Consider the following 25,507-nt stretch of genomic DNA (forward strand, 5'->3'; position numbering starts at 1 on the left):
GTAGAGCGCCGGAATTTATACACGGTCGTCGCCCCGCCTTTTAAAGCCCAAACACCCGATTTCATTTCTACAGAAGGCTCTCGTATTTATCGGGCGGTATGTTATTTTTCCACATTTTACAATGTTTTAAATGCGGAATTTTGCGTGCTCTGTGAAAACCTACAGTCTTACAGCCTACCTTCATTCAGCAAACATTTACGTAGTTTCTAAAATTTCTACTAGTTGCCAGGTATTAATAGTCATCAGGATTCCAAGACCTTACGTTTAACGAGTTCACGGAGTTTAAATCTCTTATCCATTATGTTATTCCGGAGATGCAGTACATCTTCGGCAGAAAAATAGAAGCAAAAAAAAAGGGGTGGGGGCAGAATGGTGAGCTACAATAAGGAAGCCCAACTGCTGTCTTTTAATATTAGGGTCTACGCTTGGGATGGGTACATTTTTATTTGCATCCTAAATCAGCTGTCTATAAAAAGTACCTTCATGTTTAACGGAGGCCAAAAATTTAATAGTTTTTTTAGTTTTTAAAGGAGACTCTAGGGCTTAGGTCTTTTAAGGGCGATTTTCCTCCCGATGACCTCTTTAAAATTGGATTTTGAAACTTAAATTGGGAGAAAGAGTAAGATGTAAGGATTTATAATAGAAGAAAATGGTACATGTGACTCAATACAAAATATCAGTTTTGCAAATGAAGAATGAGGTATTGAAATATTTTCAGAACCAGTCTATTTCATTAGATGTGTTGAATGCTAATTTAAGACAGCTTGGTCAGTTAGCCCAGATGATTTCTATTATTCTAGCAAACAAGCTTAATAAAATAATAATTAGATTTGTAACAATAAATTGAGCACCTATTTTATTAAAACGCTATGTTTCACAGCTACTTATTTTCTATTTTAGATCAGCATCCACTGGACCTCTTTACAGGGTTGTATTATCTCATATTTTATTTACAGAATTATAGTTTTCCCCAGGCTAGAGCTACTGACCTAAGCCATTTACTAGCCCAGTGGACCCTTGTTAAAGGTAGACCAAGACAGTCCCTCTATTTGCCAGGTAGACTTGCTTGGACAACTAATTTGACTAAAACTGATAATTTTAGACACCTTAAAAATCACTTTTCATGGGAACAGTATAAGATTTGTTAGACTGCCTCTTGTCTGCTTATGTTTTCATTGACAATGGCTTTCAATTTTCATTTGCCATATGGTTTGGGTGTTATATAGGTAAACAGAAAGGCAGATAAATGTTATACATTTGCCAAGTGGCCAGATGACTCTTTCCCATTTGGAACAGGAAGTCTAAGGAAGCTTGACTGTCTGGTATGTTGCAGGTTTGTTCAACAGAAACAAGAGGAGAGAGGGATTCAGTCCTTTTTTATAGATTCTTTTAGAAAAAAACTATCTATCTTCAGTTCTTAGAATTCAGAAATGAAAATAGTGAGAGAAAATGGATACGGTGATGAACTGGGGAATTTAAATTTGGAGAAATATCCAGAATGTGTAAAAGAGTTACTGCTTTATTAATTAAAATTGGGTTGCGTAGGGCTGTGGTTCCCCTAACCAGCAGCATCAGCACCAGAATTCTGGGGATGGGGCCCAGCATCTGTTTCAACAAGCCCTCCAAGTGATTCTGACGCCTCCAACTAAAGTTTGAGAAACATTGGCTTGGGGCAATTATGTAAATTTAAATCAAGGACCTTGAAGCCATTTCTTTTTTTTAAAGCACTTCAGAGCCAGTCTCTTATGTGGATGGTTTAAGGTAATGTATAATTTGTGATACAAATGAGTGTGTTTAAAAAGTATTGTGTTTGATTTCATATAACTAGTTACAATTTTGTGGCTCATAATATAGTTAGTTTCCCGCCTGGATAACAATGCAGTCTTTCAAGCTAAAGTTGCTAACAATATAAAACCTCTTAAAAGTTCAAATGACTGCTAACAGGCAATCAGTTGCGTTTTTATTTTAAATATTTTTTATTGTGGCAAAATATACATAACACCATTTGCCATCTTCACCGTTTTTGAGCGTACAGTTCAGTGGCCTTGATTTCATTCACAGTGTCGTGCAACCTCTGTTAGGTTTTTTAAAGTCAGGAAAAGGTTTTCACCATGATTATCTTTAACGAGATGTTCTCAGAACGTGCATCCACGGCCTCCGTTTCTAAATCTTGATGCCTGATGCAGCTGGTCCGCAATAAGGCGTGCGTTTTGTGGCGCTGGAGGCCGCCTTGGTGGTCAGCTCGGCGCAGGGACCCCAGGGCTGGGTCGGGCTCGGCGCCCCCGGCGGGCTGGCGCGGTGCAGGGACGCGCAGGGCCAGCGAGGGGAGCTGCAGGGTAACTTTTCCCAGGGAAAGCGGCCGGTCGTCCCCACGAGCAGCCGCCTGCCTTTTGTTTGTTTTCCTGCCGGAGGCTGGAGAGCGGCCGGGTCCCTGCTGCTCCACCATGCGCCGCGCGGCCCGTGCCACTCGCCGGACCTCCCGGGCGTCCCTGCACGGCCCCCTCGGGCTGTCCTAGCAGGGATCGCCCCCCATCCCCGGTGCCCGAGCGCGCAGCTGCGCCCCACTCGCCGAGGAGCTGCGCTCGCCGCAGGGGCGGGCCCCCGCCTGTGTTCGCGGCGCCAGTAAGTGGGGTCAGGGATTTAGGGGCTTCCGCCGGGCGACCTGTCACTCGGGGCGATGGACTGCAGCGGCGGAGGGACCCCTGTCCGGTGGCCCCGCGAGGGATCGGAGGGGGAGGGAGAGGCTAATGGGCTGTAGTTTCTCTTCGCGGTCATGTGGGTCTCTCCCTCTTGGCGTGAAAACTCCCGTCTCCTCGGAGTCTGGAAGATTTTAAGGGCTGTTTACCTTTTGTGTTCAAGAGGGAAAGATCCTGGCCTGATTTGAAGCCCCTGTCTTGGGATGCGGAGGACTTGCTCTTGGAATTTTCCTGACTAGGCCTTTGGCTGTCCCGCAAGGGGTCTGAGCAAGAATCCTCACACGCTTCTGTGCAACCATTTTTCACTGGGTTTCTTTCTGCTCTGATTTCTTTCTTACTAATCTGAGTAGATGTTATGAGAGAGATGTTGAAGGAGTTTCCAGAACAACGGTTTCTTTTGTAATGTACCTTTTCAAGTTTAACTTTGACGCTATCATCTAGGGCTTTTACTTTTACTTTTACATATGAGAGTAGTTGAATGCCTCATTCTGCAGAAAAGAGTATGCATTTCCACTTACAACTGAATACAGATCTGCTGTTGCTAAAGCTGGACCGTGCTGAGAGAATACCACCCTGAATTGTGCACGCAGGGCTAGGTTTCTCTGAGGTATTGGCACTTGGGTTTTTTATTTGGGACTGGAGCACTCTTTGTAGTTATAGAAGTTTGATAGCTACAGTTTTCATTTCTCACATTTTCCAGTGAGTGGGCTTTCAGGATTTGCCCCCAAAGTGAATTGCACTATTGCTGAATATAAAATTAAAATGAGTTTTAAATATTTGTAGTTAACATATAAATTATTAAGAAGAATTTGTGTCTCAACCATATGCTGGCTGTGCTTGGAGTTAATATATTCATAAAGATGCACATCTGAAATAGTTTCTGAACAAAAGCACTGCGATTTGGTAAAGAATCTTCAAGGCCTTCCTATCTATTTGAGGACCAGTAACTGTAAAACACTAGGAAGTGGGCGTAGAAATGAGAGCAGAGCTGGGAGTCTTTATTTAAAATGATTTCCTGAACCACTGCCCCCTCCCTAAGGTCCAGCGCTCTACAGTGACCCTGCCCACTTTATATTCCCCCCGTCCGCTTGGCCTTGCCACTTCCCCAAAGTCAAAACTGGTGGCTGGGCAGGAGTGGGCAGCCACGTTTCTAAAGGAGATTGGTTTAGTTTTAGATGATGGAGGCATGTGGGAGGGTTGATGGAGCCCTTGTGAGTAGGCAGCGTTCTGTCCTCCTTGTCCAGGGAAATGGTTTAGTTCAAAGAAATGGTTTTTCTCACTGAAGAGTCTTACCTCCGAACTATATGTGGATAAGCTTCCAGGATAAAGAAGAGGCCTTTGGGGGGTTTATTTGTTGACTATTCTACATCTTCCAAGCTCTTTTTATACTTTGGTTTATTCTCATTGCTTTTTGAGGTTCCTAGTAAAGGTGGAAATCATGTCAATCTTGAACCTTTGGAATTATCTTTAACCATCTTTTCTTTCATCCTTTATATCAATGAGTCATCCAGACCTTTGAGATGTGATGTGTATAGATCCCTCCCTCCACATCCTAGTCTGGAAACTCGCTCTTCCTCTCCTGCAGACTGGAGCAGCCTCTGAGCTGGCCTCCCAAGCCTGGCTCTTAGTAAGTCCTCAGTAAATGTTTGATGAATGAATGAATGAATGAATGAGACGCCTCCTTTCTGGTCTCTTCAGTATGTTTTGCCGTCTGATCTTTTTAAACTATCACTTCCTCATGTTTCTCCTTGCTTTGTAACCTTCACTTCCTTGCCATTCTCTGCTATCTCAAGTCTGAAATAATTTGCCGGATTTTTCAAGGCCTTTCGTAATCAGGCATCACCCCTCCTATCTAAATCCTATTTTCAGTTCAGCATACATCTTTTCGCTCTGTGCGGTTTGGTCTTCTTGCTGTCCTGCTAAGGGGGCCAGGCTCGTGCCCACTGCAGTGTCACTGCTCAGATTGCTCTCCTTAGAAACTCCTTCCCTTCTCTCCACTGTCCTGTACAGATCTTACCCATCCTCCGAGGAACAGCCTAGGTCCTACTTCTTTCATAATGTCTTCTCTAACTACTCATTTCTCTCCTCTTTCTTTACAGTCTAAAGTACTTGCTTGCGGGGCCTTCATTATCTTGGCTGTATCGATCTGTAATTGGTTTAGGTTATTTTAGGTCTCTTCAGGGCAGGAGCCATATTTTATGGGTGGTAATGTGGTGTCGTGGGCTTTGGAGTCAGGCAGAATTGGAGTCAGGGCTGACTCCACTTATTACTCACGTGGTCTTGTGGAATCTCCCTGGCATTGGTCCTGTCACGTGTGAAATAGGGGCAGTGCCTCCCCCAGCTTGTTGTGTTGTGAAGATGGTCTACAGTGCCTACACAGTGCCTGGCATACGCCTGACAAAGGTCTGCTCATCCCTGGACAATGACTCACAGAGGCTTGAACATGTAGCAAATATTTAGTAGACGTTTGTTGATTGACTTGTGGTCTACTACAAGTACTCCATGGCTCAGCCTGGAGGCCCAGAGGACAGGGCAACCAGGTGGTGAATCCTCCAGGAGTGTTATCCTGCCCTTACTTAAAATGGCCTGGGCTTTGGTTATTCCTGGCTATAGCTCTGCTTCTGGGATCTGTTGCAGTTTTTCCATCTGAACCTTGCCAGGAACGGTACTGCCTTTTAATTTTTTTTTTTCCCCACTGCTTCTCTTGTGGCAAGCTCCTCCATTACATTTTGCAGGATCTTGCTGAGCTGGAGCTGTACCTAACCCTTCTATTTTTCTTCTTGTGGGGTATGTGTGAATGTGTGTATTTATGGCAGGACTACTTGCCTCACAGTTTCTTGGCAGAATTCCACGTACAGTGACCTTTCTGTATGTGATGATCTGTCAGCCTGTGAAGAGTGTCTGACTTAACTGTTGGATCTCTCATCAGCAGTCTTTGACGACCACGGCGTTCTGAGAAGGGCCTATGACTAGAGTGTCAGAAATCGCCCGTCTGTGGACCTCAGTGTTTGCGGGTGATGTGGTTGACGGGGAGAATGTGCAAACAGAGGTGTGTGCCAGATGACTTACACACAGTGTCGTGTGGGGGTTATAGTGTAACCATGTCTGAGGCTGTGCTTGTGCTCACCTTTGAAACACAGTTTTAACTTCCTTCTCAGTACAGTCACGCGTCGCTTAACGACGGGGATGCGTTATTAGGTGGTTTTGTCGTTGTGCCAGCATCATAGTGACTTACACAAAGCTAGAGGGCGAAGCCTACATAAGGTATGTGGGACCGCTGTTGTATATGCAGCCCGTCGTTGACCGAAACATCATTATGCAGAGCATGACTGTACACGTGTTCTAGAAAATTACCTCCTAAAAGAATTTGGTGAAGCAAATCATTTTCTGGGCAAACTGCATTAAAATGTTAAGAAAGAGTTGTAGCAGGAAGAAATCAGATGCCTTTACTTGCAGCCGAAGAAGGAGTAAAAGAAGCAGGACAGATTCGTCTCAAGATGGTCATGAAGGTTGATGTGGGCATTCATGCTCAGTCTCTGCTCCTGTGAGGTGCTGTCTGATGTTAGGAGAGTATTACTAGAAAAATACTCAGTCCAAAGTGGAAAGCTTCCACTCCTGGTTTCCTTCTAAGGAAACGCAAGCAACCTTGCACATTAAGTGCCTGACTTGCTATGCTTTGCAAGTTGAAACCTTCATAGAAAGAGTGTCTTGTGGTTGGACTCACCTGTGCAGCGGGAAGCAAGTCCTTGGGGCGTTGACTTGTGAAGTTGTTTCAGAGTTTGCAGAAAGCACATCTTCAGCGATCTGCCACTTTTTTTATTATATGTCGTTCAGGATTAGCAATACTTTCATATATACTTCTTGCAAAAGAGGAAATGGGGAACATTTGATACATCTTTAATAGACTATTAAAACATTTCTTGTATTCACACATTAAAAAATATGCTGATCCCTGGGGCCGGCCCGGTGGCGCAAGCGGTTAAGTGTGCACGCTCCACTGCGGCGGCTCGGGGTTCGCCGGTTCAGATGCTGGGCGTGCACCAACGCACTGCTTGTCGGGCCATGCTGTGGCGGCGTCCCATATAAAGTGGAGGAAGATGGGCACGGATGTTAGCCCAGGGCCAGTCTTCCTCAGCAAAAAAGAGGAGGATTCTCAGATGTTAGCACAGGACTGATCTCCTCACAAATAAATAAATAAATAAATATGCTGATCTGGAGCTAACAAGGATTCTGTTCCAGTTAGTTGGGTTTCTGGATCTCATCTGTACAGTGAGGGTGTTGGATAATCATGAAGGTCCCTTACAGGAAAAAAAAAATCTAGTTCTATAGTCTGGATTCAACATTATGCAACGTTATGCTATGCCCACGTTGAACTTGGGTCCTGTTGAACTTAGCATTCGATCTATACTAATTAGCATTAGGTTATATATTATCTTACTTTAAATTTTTCCTATATTTTAACTTGGTCATCCTAACTCAATTTTTTAAAATGGAAGGGCCACAATGGTACCTCACGTTTCATTTGGTGCTTTTTCCACTGGGCTGGTGGCTCTTACTGGCCACTTGGTAAATGTACAGTGATGGCCAGGAGCTTGTGAGAGCCACATATTCTTGAGGAAAGATCGATGTGAGTCATTTTTCACATTTCTATACGTGTAGTATGACCTGTGATAAAGGACTGCTGACGTGTGACTGCCCTTGTGGTGACTATAAAAGATAATGGCCCAGAACCAGAAAGATAAACTATTATGGTGTAATTTCCAACTACATATTTGACAATGTCATGGAAGTTACTATCTGCATGAGCTGTAGTTCCCAGAAGACAACAGTGAATGGTTTTGTCCTCTTGGACACTGCCTTTGCTTTGAAAGAAAATCTATTAAAGGTTGATTTAATTCAGACAAAACTGAATGAGAAAAAAAGTAAGAGAGGTATTCCTACATGTTATCTTTGCTGTTAAAAAAAAACTTGTTTTCCTAAATTATTGTCAAAATTTTAGAAGGATCATAATTTCTGTGTCCCAGCCTCCATCTAGTTGGCCAATTTTGTGAAGAAGAGGGGTTTGAGGGCATGGGATGGCAGTGGGAGTGGGGTTGGGGTACAGGAAAATCACCCATAGTCGAAATTACCCTTGACAAAGCCATAAGCTGCTCATTCATTAATTTATTCACCCAACAAATCTTTGTTATGAGCACCTGTTTGTGCCAACTGTATGCAGGTACTCTTCTTGGTGCTGGGAATCCAGTTGTGACTATAACAAAGTTTCTGCCCTCAGAGACCGTATAGTCTAGAGATAAACGTACTTTGTGTATGTAACCCTGTAACCTAGGGGTAAATGGGGGTTATGTGGAGAGGGCTGAAATGCATCTTCTGACTTGCACGGTTTCTTCTGTCTCAGGGGTTGACAGACTGTGCTCTGCAGGCCTATCCTGCCTGCTGCCTGTTTTGGTAAACAGACCGTACTGGAACACAGCCATGCCAGTATTGTTTGTGACTGCTTTTGTGCTACAACAGCACAAAGAGTTCAGTAGTTGTCACAGAGACTTATAGCCCTCAAAGCCTAAAATATTTACTGACCCTTCACAGAAGAAGTTTGCTGAGCCCTGCTCTATTTTATCTTTATGTTAAGCCTTTACTTCTGGTAGGTTTATTGATCTGGTGGTGGTTGTACGTGGCCATGAATCATCATACGTTGGGTGAGATCAGTTCCTGAGTTAGATGTGCTGTAATATTTGCATAGCGCTTGAATGTATATGTGCTCATTCACTTCCCCATCTTCCCCTCACCCTACCTTGTGCACCTTTAAACACGGGGTGGCGGTCAGGCAAGCAGCTGGACCCTCAACAGCCCTCAGTAGGCTGGGGACTCTCACCCCAGCGCATCCACAGTTTCACACAAGTCAGGGTAAGTTATTCTTCCTCTCGCTGTTTAACATTTTGCTCTCTCTTCAGTTCTTCACAGCCCACGAAAGCCACACAGAATGATGGGTCCAAGTTTAGAAATAATCTGCAAGAGATAGAAGACGTTTTCCAGGTTCGGGGCATGAGCCCTCTTTGGTATTGCAGCAGAAGCGATGGAAAGTTGTGGACCCTTCTCATGGGATTAAGGACTCGGTTGCATGGGGAGTTCTTTTCTCAGAAGCTGGTGTTGGAGGAGGAGAGAGAGGTAAAGACAGGGAACAGTTTCCGGGGAATAGAAGAGGGCACACGGAGAACTGATTTTCTTCTCCCATCACTCTAGTTGATGCCATAGCCAAGAGCATCTTGACTGCACGCCTTCGTCAATGTAAAGGCAAAGCAAGTTCCACACAGAGAAGGTTCTTTTGGCCCTGTAGCTGCTGCCCTAGTGCAGAAAAAGGCACTCCTCCAAGAGGGATAATAATTAAAGGACATTTTTGCTAAAATGCGTATGGGTAGAAGAATTAAGCCGCAGAGAGAAAAATATAAACAAAGGTACTATTTTTAGTACTCTTTAAAAGAAATTAACAGTATTAACTTACTCATGTGAAGGTCTGACAGGTTTGAACCTGGAATACGATGTGTAATCACATGCCAGCTGGGCTAAAGTGGAAGTCGGAAGTGTAGGGAGATGGGCCGATGAATGACTGCACATAATCCGGTTTTCCCATGAGGACAGATGAAAGTCACGGAATCTTTTCAGTGGAAAATGATTAAGGCTAAGGGAGACGAGCTCCTCCTCCAGGTCTGAATGGTGGAAGTGGGGCTGATAAACCATGACTCCCAGAGAAGCCCACAGTTGCACATTTTTCTGTCTCCTAGCCTAAAAAATGATTAAATGTGACATTTATTCAATGGCTATCAAGGTTCCAAAATAAGAGTGGACTACTATTGTCCCTGTACTTGTTGTCTGTTTTCCAGGCTGTGAATGAGCAGGGGGCCCATGTGAGCCACTGAGTGTGAGCAGATGTTCTTTGCTTCCACTGAGGGTCAAAGCTGGGGGGAGGGAATTGGGGCAGATCGTAGGAAGATTTTGCCCAATGTCACCCAGCCAGAAAAACTGTAACATTTATTTCAAAGATTGGCTGGAACTCTTTGAAAGCGAGGTAAAGCTGTATTTCTCTATTAGTTGGGTATAGCCGTACCCAAAGGCCAAAGGCCTGATCTGACGACATTGAGGGGACCCTGCTGTGATTCCCTGAGACTCAGTAATTCCGGCTCTGCGGTGGGAGGGCCGAGGCAGCCTGCCTGCGTTAGCCTTTCTATGGTATTTACTATTCTTCCATTTGAGAACTTCAGAATGTTTCTGGTCAAGTCCAATGATTTGATTATCATTACTTTGCACATGAAGAAATAGAAGTACCAAGAGTTTTGAGATACTTACCAAGGGTGGTACAGAAAATAAATAGCGTAGACTAAAGTTCAAATTTTGACCGTTCAGACAATCTTCCAGTACCTGCCGTGTGCAAGCGGAGTGTGAGGTGTGAGAACAGGGAGATGAAGGAAGCGTGGTGAGTGTCCTGGCTGATGCAGAGGGAGGCCTACATGTCTCTGACCACCGGGAAGGGCTGGCAGTGAGGTGGGGACAGGGCTCTGTGGCTTCTCGGGGAGAGAGCCGTTAGCTGTGTGTGTCTGTGTGGTTGGGGCGGGAGGCTCTGAAGAGGTGATGTTTGAGCTTGACTGGGAAGGAAGAGAAGGGGTAGATTCTGAACTTTGGTGCCTGGCTGAGGCGGGGGGTGCTTGTCCCTCTCCGAAAGAGAGATGACGTATAGCATACAGGGTTCCTCTGGGGCACTGTCTTCTCTTTGCTAGCTTTGTGCATGTGATGGGAAAAGTGGAAACACAGATCCATTATTTTTCTTAGACAAATGCGAGGTTGATTCCTGACACACAGAGTCACAGAATCACAGAGCAGTAGAGCAGGAATCTGCCTCACTTCATCAAGTCCAACGCCCTAATTTCACAAAAAGTAAACCTGAGGACCCGGAGACACTCTGAGTTGACACTGGGACCATTCCCTCTTCATCTGCATTCCCTTTGCCTCCACTGTAGGCGTGGGTGCTGGCGAGGTCCCTGCTGGGTTCGCTGATGTTGGATTGCAGAATGAGGCCAACTAGAGCACGGCCACATCGCTGGTTTCCATTTTTGGACTTTGAGCTACAAAGCGCTGCTTCTAATTCCTCTCGTTCTCAGATCCTCAAAAGAGTTCGTGATCTTTGGATCTTTTGCAGCCTCTCCCTTAACTTGGGTGCAGTTGGCCTGGCTTCCTGTCTCAATTCCACCACTTATTAGTTGTATAACCTTGGACGAGTAACTTCTGTCTCAGTTACTTATCTATAAAATGAGATTGATGATGAGAACAGTACTATAGACAAGTTGCCTTGCCTTAGTTTCTTTATCTGTAAAATAGGGATAATAATAATAGTACCTACCTGGTACACTTGTGACGATTAAATGGATTAATATATGCAAACCACTTATAACAGTACTGTACACATAGTAAGTACTAAAATTATTATTATTACCTTTTGGGCTTATTTGAAATATTAGGAAGCAAAATATGATTAGTTACAGTGAGTGATTTATCCAAGTTAATTCTTGGAGTCAGAGCAGGATTTAGAAATACTGCCCATTAGCATGTTAGCTAATTCCCAAGTTAATGGATAGGTGGCTACATTCCATTCACTTCTTAGGCAGTGTTGACTGCCTGTACCAGGAGCTGTGAATTCAGATGCAGTCAGGGCAGAGGAGGGAATGTAAAAGACTCAAGGAAGCTGGGTATGTGCTTATTAAACAGGAAGGAATTGCTCTTCTCTTTTAAAAAAAGAAGAATTTTTCTTCTAATATGAGGTTTTTTTCAGGCTGTCTTTTACTTTGTCACTTTTGATAGAGGCATAGGAACAGAGAAATGTTTGTCTTCGGGTAAAACAAGTGGCCACGAAGATGTAAAAATAAATGGCAACTAAAAAAAAATTGGCACCTGACAAAGAGACCTTTTTGGGGACAACAGTGAGGATGGGGACTGTGATGAGCTGAAGAGCCCATGCTCAGTCCAAAGGGCTGGTGATGACTCTTCTCATTTTTTATTACCAGGGAGGGCTAAGGATCCCAAGTCGTTAGCTCTTCAGTTTTTCCAGGGAAGCCCCAAATCTCGATTTTTATATAAAAGTTCCTATTTTTATATAATTTTTTTTTTTTGAGGAAGATTGGCCCTGCGCTAACATCTGTTGGCAATCGTACTTTTTTTTTCTTTTTTCTCCCCAAAGCCCCAGTACATAGTGGTGTAGCATAGTTGTAGAGTTGTAGCTCTTCTGTATGGGACACCACCTCACCATGGCTTGATGAGCGGTGAGTAGGTCTGCGCCCAGGATCCAAACTGGCAGACCCCGGGCCGCCGAAGCGGAACACGCGAACTTAACCACTATGCCACCGGGCCGGCCCCTGAAGGTTCCTATTTTTAAACATAGACTCAAAGCATACCTCTGAATTCAGTCTTCAGGCTGCCAGTTTGCAACCTCTGGCCCACCCAGTGTGGAATCTCCATATGCTAATGTCATATACTCAGAGATTTCAGCCAGAATTGTGACGTCTTCTCCACTGTGCAAAATTGAAGAGAAATATTCTCTATATTTCAAAAAGGAATACCCTTGTTCATTGGGTAAGTAAGCATTGACTTCTGATTTCATTCCTAAAACATTCAACTTTGGATGAATGGAAACCACTGCTGCCATAATTAAGATGATTATAGGAAAGTCTTTGGGATGTTTCATTGGACAGGGGTGGGCTAAATAATATCCCCCAAAGATATTAGGTCCTAGTCCCTGGAACCTGTGAGTGTTGTGTGATATGGCAAAATAGACTTTGCAGATGTGATTAAATTAAGGAATATGAGATGGGGAGATAAACCTGGATTATCCGGGTGGGCTGTAAATGCAAACACATAAAAGAGAAGCAGAGGGAGATTTGACACACATGGAAGAGAAGACAATGTGACTACAGAGGCAGAGGTTGGAGTGATGTGGCTACAAGCCAGCAGCCACCAGAAGCTGGAAGAGACAAGGAGAGGATTCCTCCTAAAGCCTCTGGAGGAAGTGCCTACACCTTGGTCTCAGCCCAGTGATACTGGTTCTGGCCTCTGGTCTCCAGAAACATGAGAGAATATATTTCTGTTGTTTTAAGCCACCACATTTGTGTTAATTTGTTACAGCAGCCATGGGAAACTAATACAGTTGGTAAAGAAAATTTTTACATTTTAAAAATATTATTTTTTGTCGGTGATACATGGAACAGCATATGGGTTAATGATATGTCTTTAACGAGAGAAATTAGCCATTATTTAGAGATTAGTGGCCCAAAGCCTTCCTTGAGATTGCTGGCCAGTGATCCACAAAGTGACTTCTCCTTACTTGTGCACTGTGGATCTCGTGTTGTCTCCACCCCTCTCCAGGAACTTACCCCAGCCGCCGTGTCTCCCCGTCATTGTGTGTGTTCCACCTCCCCAGCTAGATGGGAGGTTCCTAGAGGCCAGATCCACCACCCGCAGCTCTTTGGATCTTATGTCTCAGTACTGAGCATAGTGCCTTGTGCGTGAGTTTTCACTTGAGTGATACTTTGTTGATATTTTAACTTCTTGAGCATATTTCATATTTTCCTGTATATCTGAAATAAATATTTTTATACTTCTATAAAAATATATATCTCACTTATTTCTATATTGTACATCCTAAATGTGGGGAAACCTCACAACTGTAGAAAAACAATTGTTGGCTTTATTACCAAACTATAAAGAACTCAGTAATAGAAACTGTCTTCTACTTATGGAGTGACGTCTCAGTGGAATGACTTATAGGCAAAATGTTGTGGAAAGAAGCAGACATGAGGTACTTGAGAGGAACCACAATGACATGATGGTGATTTGTTTTTATACTGAGTTGAGACTTGAATTAGCAATTAAAGACATATGATAGCTTAGTGACTGTTGTTTTAAATGAGCATTCTAAAACACTGAGTTAATCAAGTATATTGAAGTACCCAACTTTTTACAAAGGAGTAGCTATTTCACATATGCATTTTACACCTTCAATATTTGGTTGCTTCTTTCTTTAAAGAACTGACCTGAGGATGTAGATGTCTCTGGTTAAGTATCAAGGAAGAATGTACAATAAAAATAGCATTAGTGTGCTGAAACGTTTTTCCTGCTGAGACTCAGACTGAGAGTTCTGTAATTTTCTTGGTTGCCTTTAATTTAATCTCTGTTGCTACATGTGGTAAGTTTCACATGTGGTAAGTTTCACACATGGTACGTTTTGTGAATTTGTGGAAAACTTCCAAATCAAGAGACCAAAAAAGAGAGGCATGAATATCCCAATTTCTCACCTTCTCCATGGAAGCCATGCTTGGCGAGGGTGCTCTGTTGAACATGCAGTGTGGGTGTGAGAACGGTCTTGTCTGTGGGGGCATAATCAGACCATTTGCAGAATGGGTTTAGTGCCAGCTGTAGATAGTAGTTGTCTGGGAAGCCATCCACCTAGCATGTGGGAACCTTCAAGGCCCAAGATAAGTGGGGTTTGGATAAACCCTGGGGAGTAGAGGGAAGCCCCAGTCCTAGCTGGCTAGTTGTCCTGGCAGCGTCTGGACACTCATCTGTGTTGCACCACAGTAGATTTGTAGTCAGATGTTCTTCCAAAATGGAAGCAGATAATGGTGGATGGAAAATGAACCTTAGGCTAATAGAATTACTTCTTCTAATTTGTCTCCAGCTATACACCTCTTTCAGTCTCCAAAACCATTCTAATTACAAAAGAACTGTCTGTCTGTCTGACTATCTATCTATCTATCTATCTATCTTTCTATCTATCTCACCTCCTATAGAGAATTTTGTATCTAGTCTCTTGAGTCAGTGTAGCCTTAGTCCGCTGTATCAGGAATGCTTTCAGTTGTTCTTGATAGAATATCTAACAGTGCCTTCAGCAGCAGAAACCTTTAATTAGGTCATATAACAAGAAATCTAAGGCAGTTATTTTCAGGGATCATAGAGCAGTCCAGTGAGATCATCAAGGACTCAGCCCCTTTCTTTTCGTCCATCTTCAGCGCGTAGGGTTCTTATACATTTCGTAGTCCTCAGAAGGCTGTCTCAGCCCTAAATAGTGCAGCTTTATACAGCTATGTTCAAGGCAGAAACATGGGGCAACCTTTTTGTCAACTGCCTTCATCGGGGAGTAGAGTCCTTCTCAGAAGGCTTTCTCCTCCCTCGCCAGCCCACTTTTCTTTCCATCTCGTAAGTTGGAGCGGAGCCATAGTCCCACTCCTAAACAATTTTTAGTAGGAAGTGGAATTGCTTTGCTTGGCTTGGACCGATCATAGTTCATGCCCTGGGGCGGGCTGTAGTGGGTGGCTGCCGTCCCTGCTTATATTGAATCCTGAATAAAATGAGAGTTCTGTAAGTGGAGCAAGAAGAGGGGCATAGCTATTGGTAGATCAAGAATGGCATCTGTCGTATCTCCCTTCCCTTTTCTAGTGCATTGCCCATCACCCTGTTGTTTTCCCAGAGCAACAGGGAGTTTTTGTTCTTCCCTTTCAGATTGTGACATGAGTCATCATATTCAGGCCACCACAAAAATGATGAACAGCTGAACAATACTGATCTCAAATGAACTGAACCACTTCCTGCTGGGATATGCTCAGAATTGACTATGTGTTGAACGATACTCTCGTCTAATGCTAAATTGAATAATACCACTTCATTTTTTCACTATAGGAAATCATTCACTAGAGTAGGGAGTAGAAAGCTCAGACGGTGGTCATGGTTCTGTTCTCTGGATCCCTGCATAGAGTAACTAATCCTTCTCTCTGATACTCCTGTGTATACTGGAAACAATTACCATGGCTTCTTAAGTGTCCTTTGCTTCATCTAGTCTGTGTTTTTTCAACTACTCTTCTTGTGCTTTCATTTAGGCCCATCATTATGTTCTTTAATATCTCTCTTGAAGTTTGTCGTCCAAAGTTGAACAGTAATTCAGGCGTGTATTGAAACTATCACTATTGAAACTATCACACTCCAGTGGGCACTGTTCACATAGTGTTCTGTGTGACTGGGGTACCCAGAGTTGTGCAATGTATCAGCCTTGTCTGAATGCTATGCTCCTAATAAGAACTCCAATAATGCACTATCTTTGGGAAAAAAATACGACAACATTAGAAATACTTGTAGCTGCCTACTGAGCATCTCCAATGAGAGGTTTTATACATACCTCAAATTCAGCACCTTAGAAATCAGAACCCATTGTCTCTGCACATTGTCCAAATAATACATACCCACACATTCCCTGTTCCAAACCTGTGTCTCCTCCTATCTGAAACTCATCCAGTCCAGTGCCTTTGTTCAGGCCTTCGACGTATTTCACCTGGACTATTGCAATACCCTCCTAACTAGTCTCTCTGCCTCTAGGCTGTCTGTTCTAACCTCTGTTTGGTCTCCAGCGGGACCTTCCTCCTGTCATTTACCTGCTTAAAAACCTTGGAGAGCTCCCCTCTGCATGATAAAGACCAAACTCCTGCACGACAAATATACCCCTTCACAATTGGCCCACCCTACGTTTCTAGCCATTTCCTGCCTGCTCTCCATGGGTTTTATGCCCTACCCCTGTACTTCACAACCCTGGTTGTACATTAGAGTCACTTGGAGAGCTTTCAAAACTACTGAAACTCATTCCCAACCCCTGACCTGACTCTTAGAGGTGAAGCCTGGGATTCAGTATTTGTTAAAAGTTCCCTAGGTGATTTTTTTTTTTTTTTTTTTTTTGCCTGAGGAAGATTCGCCCTGAGCTAACATCTGTGCCAATCTTCCTCTATTTTGTATGTGGGTCACAACCACAGCATGGCCATCAACAAGCGGTGTAGGTCCACGCCTAGGAACCAAACCTGGGCCACCGAAGCAGAGCACACCGAACTTAACCACTAGGCCGTGGGGCCAGCCCCCCCCAAGTGATTCTAATGTTCAGGTACTGAGTACAGGGAACCACTAGGCTTTTGCCCTCTTGTGAACATACCAAGCTCTTGTACCCACCAACCTTTTGCATACAGTTTCCTCCATCTCTAATTCCTTTCTCTCCCTTTTCTGTACAATAAAACTTTGCTCATTCTTCAGTAACTCAATACTACCTCTTCTCTGAAGGGTTGTCAGATCTCTGCCTTCTCCCACGAGTCCCACGAGCGAGTTACTCTCTCTACTACGTTCTTACAGCACCTTCTGCATTTTTCACATACCTGTCAATTGTGAGTTATTTAAAGGAAGGACCCTTACTTTATCCATAATGTGCCCCAAAAGCCTTGCATAATGCTTAGCATCTCAGTAGAGGTTGACTAAAATTATACACTGTCAAGCTGACATCAGTGCCTGAAGAGACACTAGTCCGGTCCATTGTACAATCATTATGTAATTACCTGAAATAACAAGATTAAAAAGTAACTACCATGCATGGTGAGAGTCACATCTTGCCAGAGTAATTGAATTTTGTTCTACGATAATATGGCAAACTATAACAAGGAGAAATTGTTAGGGTGACTGTATGTTGAATGACTGAGCCACTCTATCTTGATTTCAATGAAGTTCTGAATACTTTCACAAATAGCTTTCTCAATGATAATCTAGCAAAGCATTGTCCCAGTTATACAATTTAAGTAGATGAGGAAGTAGTAGGATATTATCAAAGAAAGGCTTCTGTGATTAATAATAAATAGATATGGATCAGTAGTATAATGCCATTGCAAAAAAAAAGTGGGGGAGAGCCCCCATGCTACTGGAATGTAGATCATTATTAAGTTTTGGCCTTCACAGTTCATCAAGGAGATGGAGAACTGTGTGAGGATTCAGAGATGAATGCCAAAGATAATGAAAGGAGTAGAAAACAGGTCCTATGAGGAAAGCTTCTGTAATTAAAGCAAGAGAAGGCTGAGAGACACACGTGTGACTACTAATTTCATGTGCATACGCATTTTTGTGAGTTAGTTTATATCCAAAAAAACTAAGCATGAAGAAATTAGCTTAAATTGGAACAGGTGAGTTTTGGTTGGACATTAAGAAAAATATTCTAACTCACTGGATTACAAAATGCAAATCTGATCATGTTATTCTCTAGTTTAAAACCTTAATTGACTTCCCATTGTCTCTAGGTCAAAGCTTTTTTTTTTTTTTTTTTAAATAAAGCATGTAATTTATTAGTTAGCTGATTTTGACAAATCAAAATCCAGTGATTTTTTAGGAAGATGACATACAACAATGGTTTGGGAATTTTAATTTGCTGGAAAATATTATGAGTGATGTAGCAAACATATATGTCCTATCAAAAATAGGTGGAGATAAATATGAAAAAGAGAGGAAAACTAACGCAGAGTCAAAAATTGCTTATGTTGTGGTCCAAATGTTCTTTCTATGTTGAGGCACAGCTAGAGTCCAAAACAGTCACGGTGTAGTAATCATAAAGTGGGGGAGCCATGATGTATGATAGTGTTCTGTCTTATGAACAAGTTATTATTAGGTTTTATTAATCACATCTACATTTGTATGTTTTAAGCTGAAATAAAATGTTTAAGATATGTATGTATCTTTTTAAAGATTGCCTTCCTTTACCATTTTCAGGAGAATTTTTAAAACTATTAATCTAAAATAATTTCAAACATACAGGAAAGTTGCAAGAATAATACAAAGAATACCCATATACCTTTTCCCAGATTTACCTGTTGTTAACATTTTACCCTATTTGTGTGCACGCTCTCTCTCTCAACACACACACACACACATACACATGCGCTTTTTGTTCTACCCACTTGAGAATAAATTGCACACGTCATGGCCCTTTACTTATAAATCCTTCAGAGTAGATTTTCTAAGTATAAGACTATGCTCTTACAGAACCACAGGACAGGCATCAACTTCAGCAAATTTAATACAGGTACAATACTTGAATCTCATCTACCGTCCATATTCCAGTTGTTCCCATTGACCCATGATGTCATTTATAGCTTTTTCTTCTTTAGTACAGGATCCAGTCAAAGCCTGTGTTTTTCAAAATGGCATCTGAGGCCCTTGGCAAACAAAACTCTCAGGTTATCTCTTTCTATTTCCAAGCTCCCCACTTTCCCCTTTACCCCGGGTTCAAGCCCCTGTGCCTCTTTTTCTGCTCCTTGGAGTGCGAGAACTCCTTACCTTGCAAAACACCTCCTTTTCTTTTTCGTTCAAGACTCAGTCTTTTCTGAAGACTTTTCTTACTGCCCTCCTAAGCCCAGATGGAATTGACCCAGCTGGAAACCAGGGGGCTTTCTCCTTAACCCCTCCCAACATCCTGTCTCTTAAGTGTACTTGAAATATCTTAGTGCACATTCATGAGTACATAGCTGGGTCCCCTTCCCACCCACCGTCCTCATCCGATGCCATGAGAAGCTAAGATCTTTGAAAAAAGGGGCCATATTTTATTGGTCTTTATATTGCCAGATGTTAACATAGGGTCTGTCACACAGGAGGTGCTTTATAAATATTTATTAATCAGCAATGAGAGACATCCCTGCAAAGAGCTGCTGAAGGAAGTTGTAGGGAGTCTGATCCTATGGAGCCTCAAAAGGAAGGAAACTGCCCCGCTAACCAGGGGCCTTAAAATGGCTCTGGGGGGAGGGGAATGAGTTTGTGTTTGTATGTCAGGGGTGAGGGGAGCTTGATCTCCAAAAGCTCTTCTAGTTACATGATAGAGTATGGTGAGATCAGCCGTAACCTTGCATTTAAGGTTTCTCAAGGTCACGCACAGCTTCACAAGAACATAGACTGGATTTAACTTTTAATTTTGAGCTAACTTTAGACCTCCAGAAAAGTTGCAAAGATAGTACAGAAAGTTCCTAGAAATCTTTTACCCAGCTTCCCCTAATATTAACATCTTATAACCGTAGAACAATGATCAAAACCAGGAAGTTAGCGTTGGCACAGCGCTGTTAACTCAACCTCAGACCTTCCTCACATTTCACCAGCTCTTCCAGTAATGGCTGTTTTCTGTTCCAGGTTCCTGTTCAGGATCTCACATTGCACTGAGTTGTCATGTCTCCTTAATTGCCTCCAATCTGTGACCGTTTTCAGTCTGTCCTTGCCTTTTATGATCTTGACCCTTCTGAAGAATATTGGTCAGTTGTTTGTAGGATGTCCCCCATTTTGGGTTTGTCTGAAGTTTTCTCATGAATAGATTGAGGTTCTGCATTTTTGATAAGAACACCACGGAAGTGACGATGTGCCCTTCTCAGAGCATCACGTTCAGGTTCATGATGTCATATGTCTTATCAATGGTGATGTTGAACTCGATCATCGGTTAGGAGGCTTCTGCTGGATTTTTCCCTGTAGAGTTACCATCTTTCCCTTTGAAGTTAATAAATACCTTAGAGATACTTTGAAATTATGCAAATATCTGTTTCTCCTCAAACTTTCATCCACTAATTTTTGCATCCATCAGTGAATCTTGTCTGCAACAAATCTTACTGTGATGTTTGCTTAATAGTGGATTTCTTATTTCCCTCTTTCCTTCTGCATTTATTGATTGGAATTCTTCTGGAAGGAGAAGCTGCATAGACTGGATTTAGATGCAGAATGTCACATATTTTTAATCATCATTTTCTGATCTTTTGATTCTTCAGATAATTAGTTTGGCAGCTGTATTTTTAAAATATGCCTTTATTCTTACTTAAGCATTTACATTTTATTAATGTTTGCATAAAAGCATTGCGATCACTGAAGTTATTACTACATTTTCTTTATTATAGGCAGACTGAATGACTCCCTCAATTTCAAAAATGAGAAATCAATGACTTTATTAAAAAAGAAACACAACCAAATGACTTTAAAATGGGCACACCCTATACGCAGGCCTTAAAAAATTAGTAGTTCTTTGTTTAGCTTCTCTGTGCCTAGTAGTAGAAGTAATACTGTTGATGCCTAGCCACAGATAGTTCATGGAGCACATGTAAGTAAGTTCTCTATAAAGAGAACTTTAATTTTAGCATTTCTTGGCTTTTGTATGTTTGCATTGTTAATCGGAGCTGAATTACACAGAACACAGTATATTTAGCACAGATTTTTGCAGGTCGGCAATTTTCATCGACCAGGGTTATCATGCAGGGTTTGCCCATAATGGTTAGTCAGCAGAAAAACATTAAATTGCTTCTGATTCATTTCTGAATCAGTGAAAAATTCACTTTCCAAGAATATTATCTCTGGTTTTATAAAATATTGGAAAAGAGCATTATTTAGATGAGAGGTTGACAAACTTTTTCTGTAAAGGGCCAGATAATAAATACTCTAGCCTTTGTAGGCCACAGTCTTTGTCACAACTACCCAACTCTGCTGTTGTAGTGTGAAAGCAACCATACACAATATGCAAGTGAGTGGGCATGGCTGTGTTCCAATAAAACTTTATTTACAAGAACAAGTGGCAGGCTGGGGGTTATAGTTTGCTGATCCCTGATTTAGACTATAAAAATACACAAACTTAAAGTGTACATTAGCATTTACCCTCATCTCTCATATTTCTTTACAGGAAGAAGACTGATCTTTGAAAATATGTATTTGGGAGATAGTCACGTTCTATTGAATACCTTGTGCTGGTGCTGCCATCGAAAAATCTGGTTACACTCCGGGGAGGCCTGCTGCCACTGCAGGACTGAACCGCCTCGGCCCTGAGATGAGTGTCCGGCCTGAGCGAGCACACCATGAATAGATACACAACAATCAAGCAACTCGGGGATGGAACCTACGGTTCCGTCCTGCTGGGAAGAAGCATTGAGTCTGGGGAACTGATTGCTATTAAAAAGTAAGTTTTATCTGTCACTTTCATGAATTCATCCTCAACTACACGTCGTCAACATATTTTTAACTCTACCCTCTCCATTCCTCGTCTTTGGAAAAGTTCTGAAGGGGAGTGGGTGGGAGGCTTGGAGAAGAATCTTCGACGTTGATTTCTGTGAGTTAGGTGATCATTGACTCTGGAACGCTCATATTAGAGGTCTTAAACACATTCCCACTTAAGATTTACTATTTTGCATACATAGTAGTGCTTTTTCAAAGTGTTTTCGTATATTGTGAGGCAGTAACAAGCAAGTTAAGAAACATTATTTTCTAGGAAAGGAAACTGAAACTCTGAGAAATTAAGTGACTTGATTTGGATCATTTACACGTGTGGTGGTCTGGTGACTACTGAGCTTGTTCCCCCGACACCACTTGCCCTTTGCCATCTGGGTCCAGACCCATTGTATTAGTTATCTTTTGCTGCATAACCTTTACCCCCAGAATTAGTGGTTTATAACAACAGACATTATCATCTCACAGTTTCTGTCGGTTAGGAGTCTGGGTGTGGATTAGCTGAGTTCTCCGCTATAAAGTCTGTCATAAGGCTGCAGTCAAGGTGTTGGCCAGTGCTGGGGTCTCATCTGAAGACTGGACTCAGAAAGGATCCGCTTCCAAGCTCACTCACATGATCATGGGCAGCATTCAGTACCTTGTGTTGGACTGAGGACCTCAGTTCTCTGCTGGCTGTTGACTGGAGGCCGCCCTCAGTCCCTTGCTCTGTGGGCCTTTCCAAAGAGCAGCTCACAATATGGCAGCCTGCTTCCTCAAGACATGGGAGCCAAGAAGGCAATGAGATAATCTTCTACCAAGACAGAAGTCACATCTTTTTTGCTTTTGTAAACTAATCACAGAAGTGACATTCTCTCAAATTGCTGCATTCTATTGGTTAGAAGCAAGTCATTGAAAGAGGGGGATTATACCAGGTTGTGAATACCAGGAGATGGGGGGTGGTCTTTGGGGGCCATTTTAGAGTCTGCCTGCCACACTCATCTATATCCAGTTGCCTTCTCAGCATCTCCACTTGGATGCCATGCAGACACTTCGAACTCATCATATCCAAAACTAAACTTATGTCCAACATATTCTCCCTCTCCTGTTTCTCCTTCAGTATTCCCTATCTTGATAAATGATGCTACTGTCCCTTTAAAACCTGGGAGTCCTCCTGACTTCCTTTCGTATGCCCCAGCATTGGTCATCTACCTATAGATTCCAATGACTAAATAGTTATCTGATCCACCTACTTCTCTATATTCCCACCGCTAACCTCTCGTGCAACCCTTCCTCATTTACTACCTCTACCACTGGAATAATTTCTTCTGTAGGGTTCCTGGCTTCCATTCTAATGCCTATCCAGTCCAGTCTGAAGGGATTATTATAAACACACAAATCTGATTGTCTAAAACGATTTTTGCTAAACACTGTGTCCCTGCTGCCCCATCTCATCCCACTGTCTCACCTGACTTCAGTGTGCTGTGGTGTATAGTTCTGGCCCACCGCCAGCATCCCACCTCAAGTATACTCAGGAGACTCCCAACCAACACGCCTTCTACACGATCCTTAGAAGGCCCAGCAGGATGGAGTCACAGTTGCCCACCTTGGTATCAGCTAAGTAATGTACCCTTTACTGGGTTCCCTACCTCCTTTCCCATTTTCCCTGTTCTTGCCCTGGCTTCCTGGAATCACCTGCCAAATAAACTACTGCACCCAAGTCCTTGCCTCAGGCTCTGCTTTCAGGGGAACCCAAACCCAGACAGCTTTCAGTGTCTTCCTTTCAGTTGTAGGATCAAGCTGCCAGTTTTTAATGTGACCTACCAATTGCTGCCTCATCTGGCCCTTGCCTGTTTTCTTCAGCCGGATCTCCTATCCTTCTTTGTTCTGCTTTTTGAACTCAGCAAATACCTTCCTGCCCTGAGCCTTCACATGACATTCCCTACCCCATGCCTCCCACGGGCTAAATTCTACTTGTCCTTCAGGTCTTGTTTGAAATATCACTTCACTAGAGGAGTGTTCCCTGATCACCCCAGACTAGATTAGGTCACTTTGAGGTCCACTCGCATAATGCCCTGTACTTTCCTTCATAGCACTTAGTGCTGAAAAGGATTAACTGCCTGCCTTCCTGCTAGGATGTCAGTTTCATGAGGGATGTCTCTCATCATTGTATCTCCTGTGTCTACCAGAGCCTCTGCCACATGGGAGGGACTAAATAATATTTGGGGCATAAATAAAGGAATTGGTTACTGAAGCAGGAGACGGTGTGACATCGGGGAAGAGTGAGGTGGAGAGATGGAGTTGATCTGTTATTAGCCAGCAGCGAGACCTGGGGGAAATCATGTAACTTCTCTGTTTCTTGGTTTCCTCACCTGTCCCATCTATTTCACCGGGGCTGCTGCACTGTGGTTGAAGTGCGATGAAAGATATAACCTTGAAACTTGGGTTTCTGGCTGGCTAACAGGGTTCTCTTTCTCGCCCCTTAGGCGCTAGACCAGAGGTTGGCAAACTTTTTCCGTAAAGGGCAGATGGTAAAGATTTTAGGCTTTGCAGACCGTATAGTCTCTCTCACAACTCAGTCCTGCTGTCATAGTGTGAAAGCAGCCGTAGACCATCTATAAATGAATGAGTGTGGTTATATTCCAATAAAAATTTATTTATAGAAACTGAAATTTGAATTTCTTATAATTTTCACATATCACAAAATATTATTTTTCCTTTTATTTTTCCCAATGATTTAAAAATATGAAAGCCATTCTTAGCTTATGATCTGTACAGAAACAGATGGTAGGGTAGAGTTGGCCCACGAGCCATAGTCTGCCAACTCGCGTACCAGACATTCTAGAACTGTGCTGTCCAACATGGTAGTGAGTAACCATATGTGGCATTTAAATTTAAATTTAATTAAAAATTCAGTTTCCATGTTGCACCAGCCACATTTCAAGTGCTCAGTAGCCACACATGTCTCATGGCTACCATAATGGACAGCACAGAACATTTCCACCGATACAGAAAGTTTTATGGGCAACTCTAGTCTAGATAAAATAAGCCCGAGGGATTTCCCTCGAGGGCAGGTTAGTGACAGAGCAAGACAGCAGTCCAGGCCTTCTGCACTGCACTGCACTGCACCACCTATGCTGGGAAATTTTATGATGTAGGATTGATGGCACTGCCCACTTTTAAAATGTCGCTTTGGATAGTCTGATATTTGGTAGAAATCAAAACCAACTTTAAATACTGTTCATTAGGTTTAGAATGAAAACATTTTTTTAAAAATAAAGTTTAGCCTCTTACTGGGAATAACCATGCTATTTGTTTCTTTCTTCTCTTTTAGAATGAAAAGAAAGTTTTATTCCTGGGAGGAATGCATGAACCTTCGGGAGGTTAAGGTATTTATAAATAGGCTAGGGAACAGTTTGTGTATGGTTGATAAAATAGCTTTATACCTGTGGTATAGTCACTGTGTTTGAATGGTTTCACTGATGCTGACAAAGGGGGCAGATGATAACATTACGCAGCTAATAGCTGAAAGAAGATTCCTGTGCCATTATATTAGTGAATATACTTTATTTTTAACCTTCGTATAGTGCTATTCACTAAACCACTGATTTATTCAGATTTCACTGGTTTCAAACTAATGTCCTTTTTCTTTCAAATTGTGATGAAATACACATAAGAAAATTTACTGTTTTTAAGTGTACGGTTCAGTGGTATTAAGTACTTTCATAATGTTGTACAACCATCCCCACCATCCATCTCCAGAACTCTTTTCATCTTACAAAACTGAAACTCTGTACCCATCAAATAATAATTCTCCATTCCCCCTCCCCCCAGCCCCTGGCCTCCCCCATTCTGTTTTCTGTCCCTGTGAATTTGGCTACTCTAGGTACCTCATGTAAGTGGACTCATCCTTTAGTCCACCTCATAAAGTGGACTTTATCCTTCTGTGACTGGCTTATTTCGCTTAGCTTAATGTCCTTAAGGTTCATCCA

The 25,507-nt window shown here is 42.6% G+C and overlaps 2 protein-coding genes across 2 annotated transcripts in view; both read left to right on the plus strand.

Annotated features, from left to right (window-relative positions):
* Positions 1–2,421: 2,421 nt before the first annotated feature.
* On the plus strand, positions 2,422–21,362 carry LOC131413568 (uncharacterized). Its single transcript, XM_058554145.1, has 2 exons — positions 2,422–2,622; positions 21,220–21,362. The coding sequence occupies exon 2, from the start codon at positions 21,243–21,245 to the stop codon at positions 21,360–21,362; it is 120 nt and encodes a 39-aa protein (XP_058410128.1). The 5' UTR covers positions 2,422–2,622; positions 21,220–21,242.
* Positions 21,363–21,391: 29 nt separating this feature from the next.
* Positions 21,392–25,507, plus strand: part of CILK1 (ciliogenesis associated kinase 1) — a 35,142-nt gene continuing 31,026 nt past the window's right edge. Inside the window, exons 1-2 of the mRNA XM_058554146.1 lie at positions 21,392–21,492; positions 24,850–24,904. Of these exons, the coding sequence (XP_058410129.1) occupies positions 21,392–21,492; positions 24,850–24,904 (156 nt within the window). The remainder of the gene's footprint in view (positions 21,493–24,849; positions 24,905–25,507) is intronic.

The sequence above is a fragment of the Diceros bicornis genome, chromosome 14 (assembly GCF_020826845.1).
Source record: "Diceros bicornis minor isolate mBicDic1 chromosome 14, mDicBic1.mat.cur, whole genome shotgun sequence".
NCBI lineage: Eukaryota > Metazoa > Chordata > Mammalia > Perissodactyla > Rhinocerotidae > Diceros > Diceros bicornis.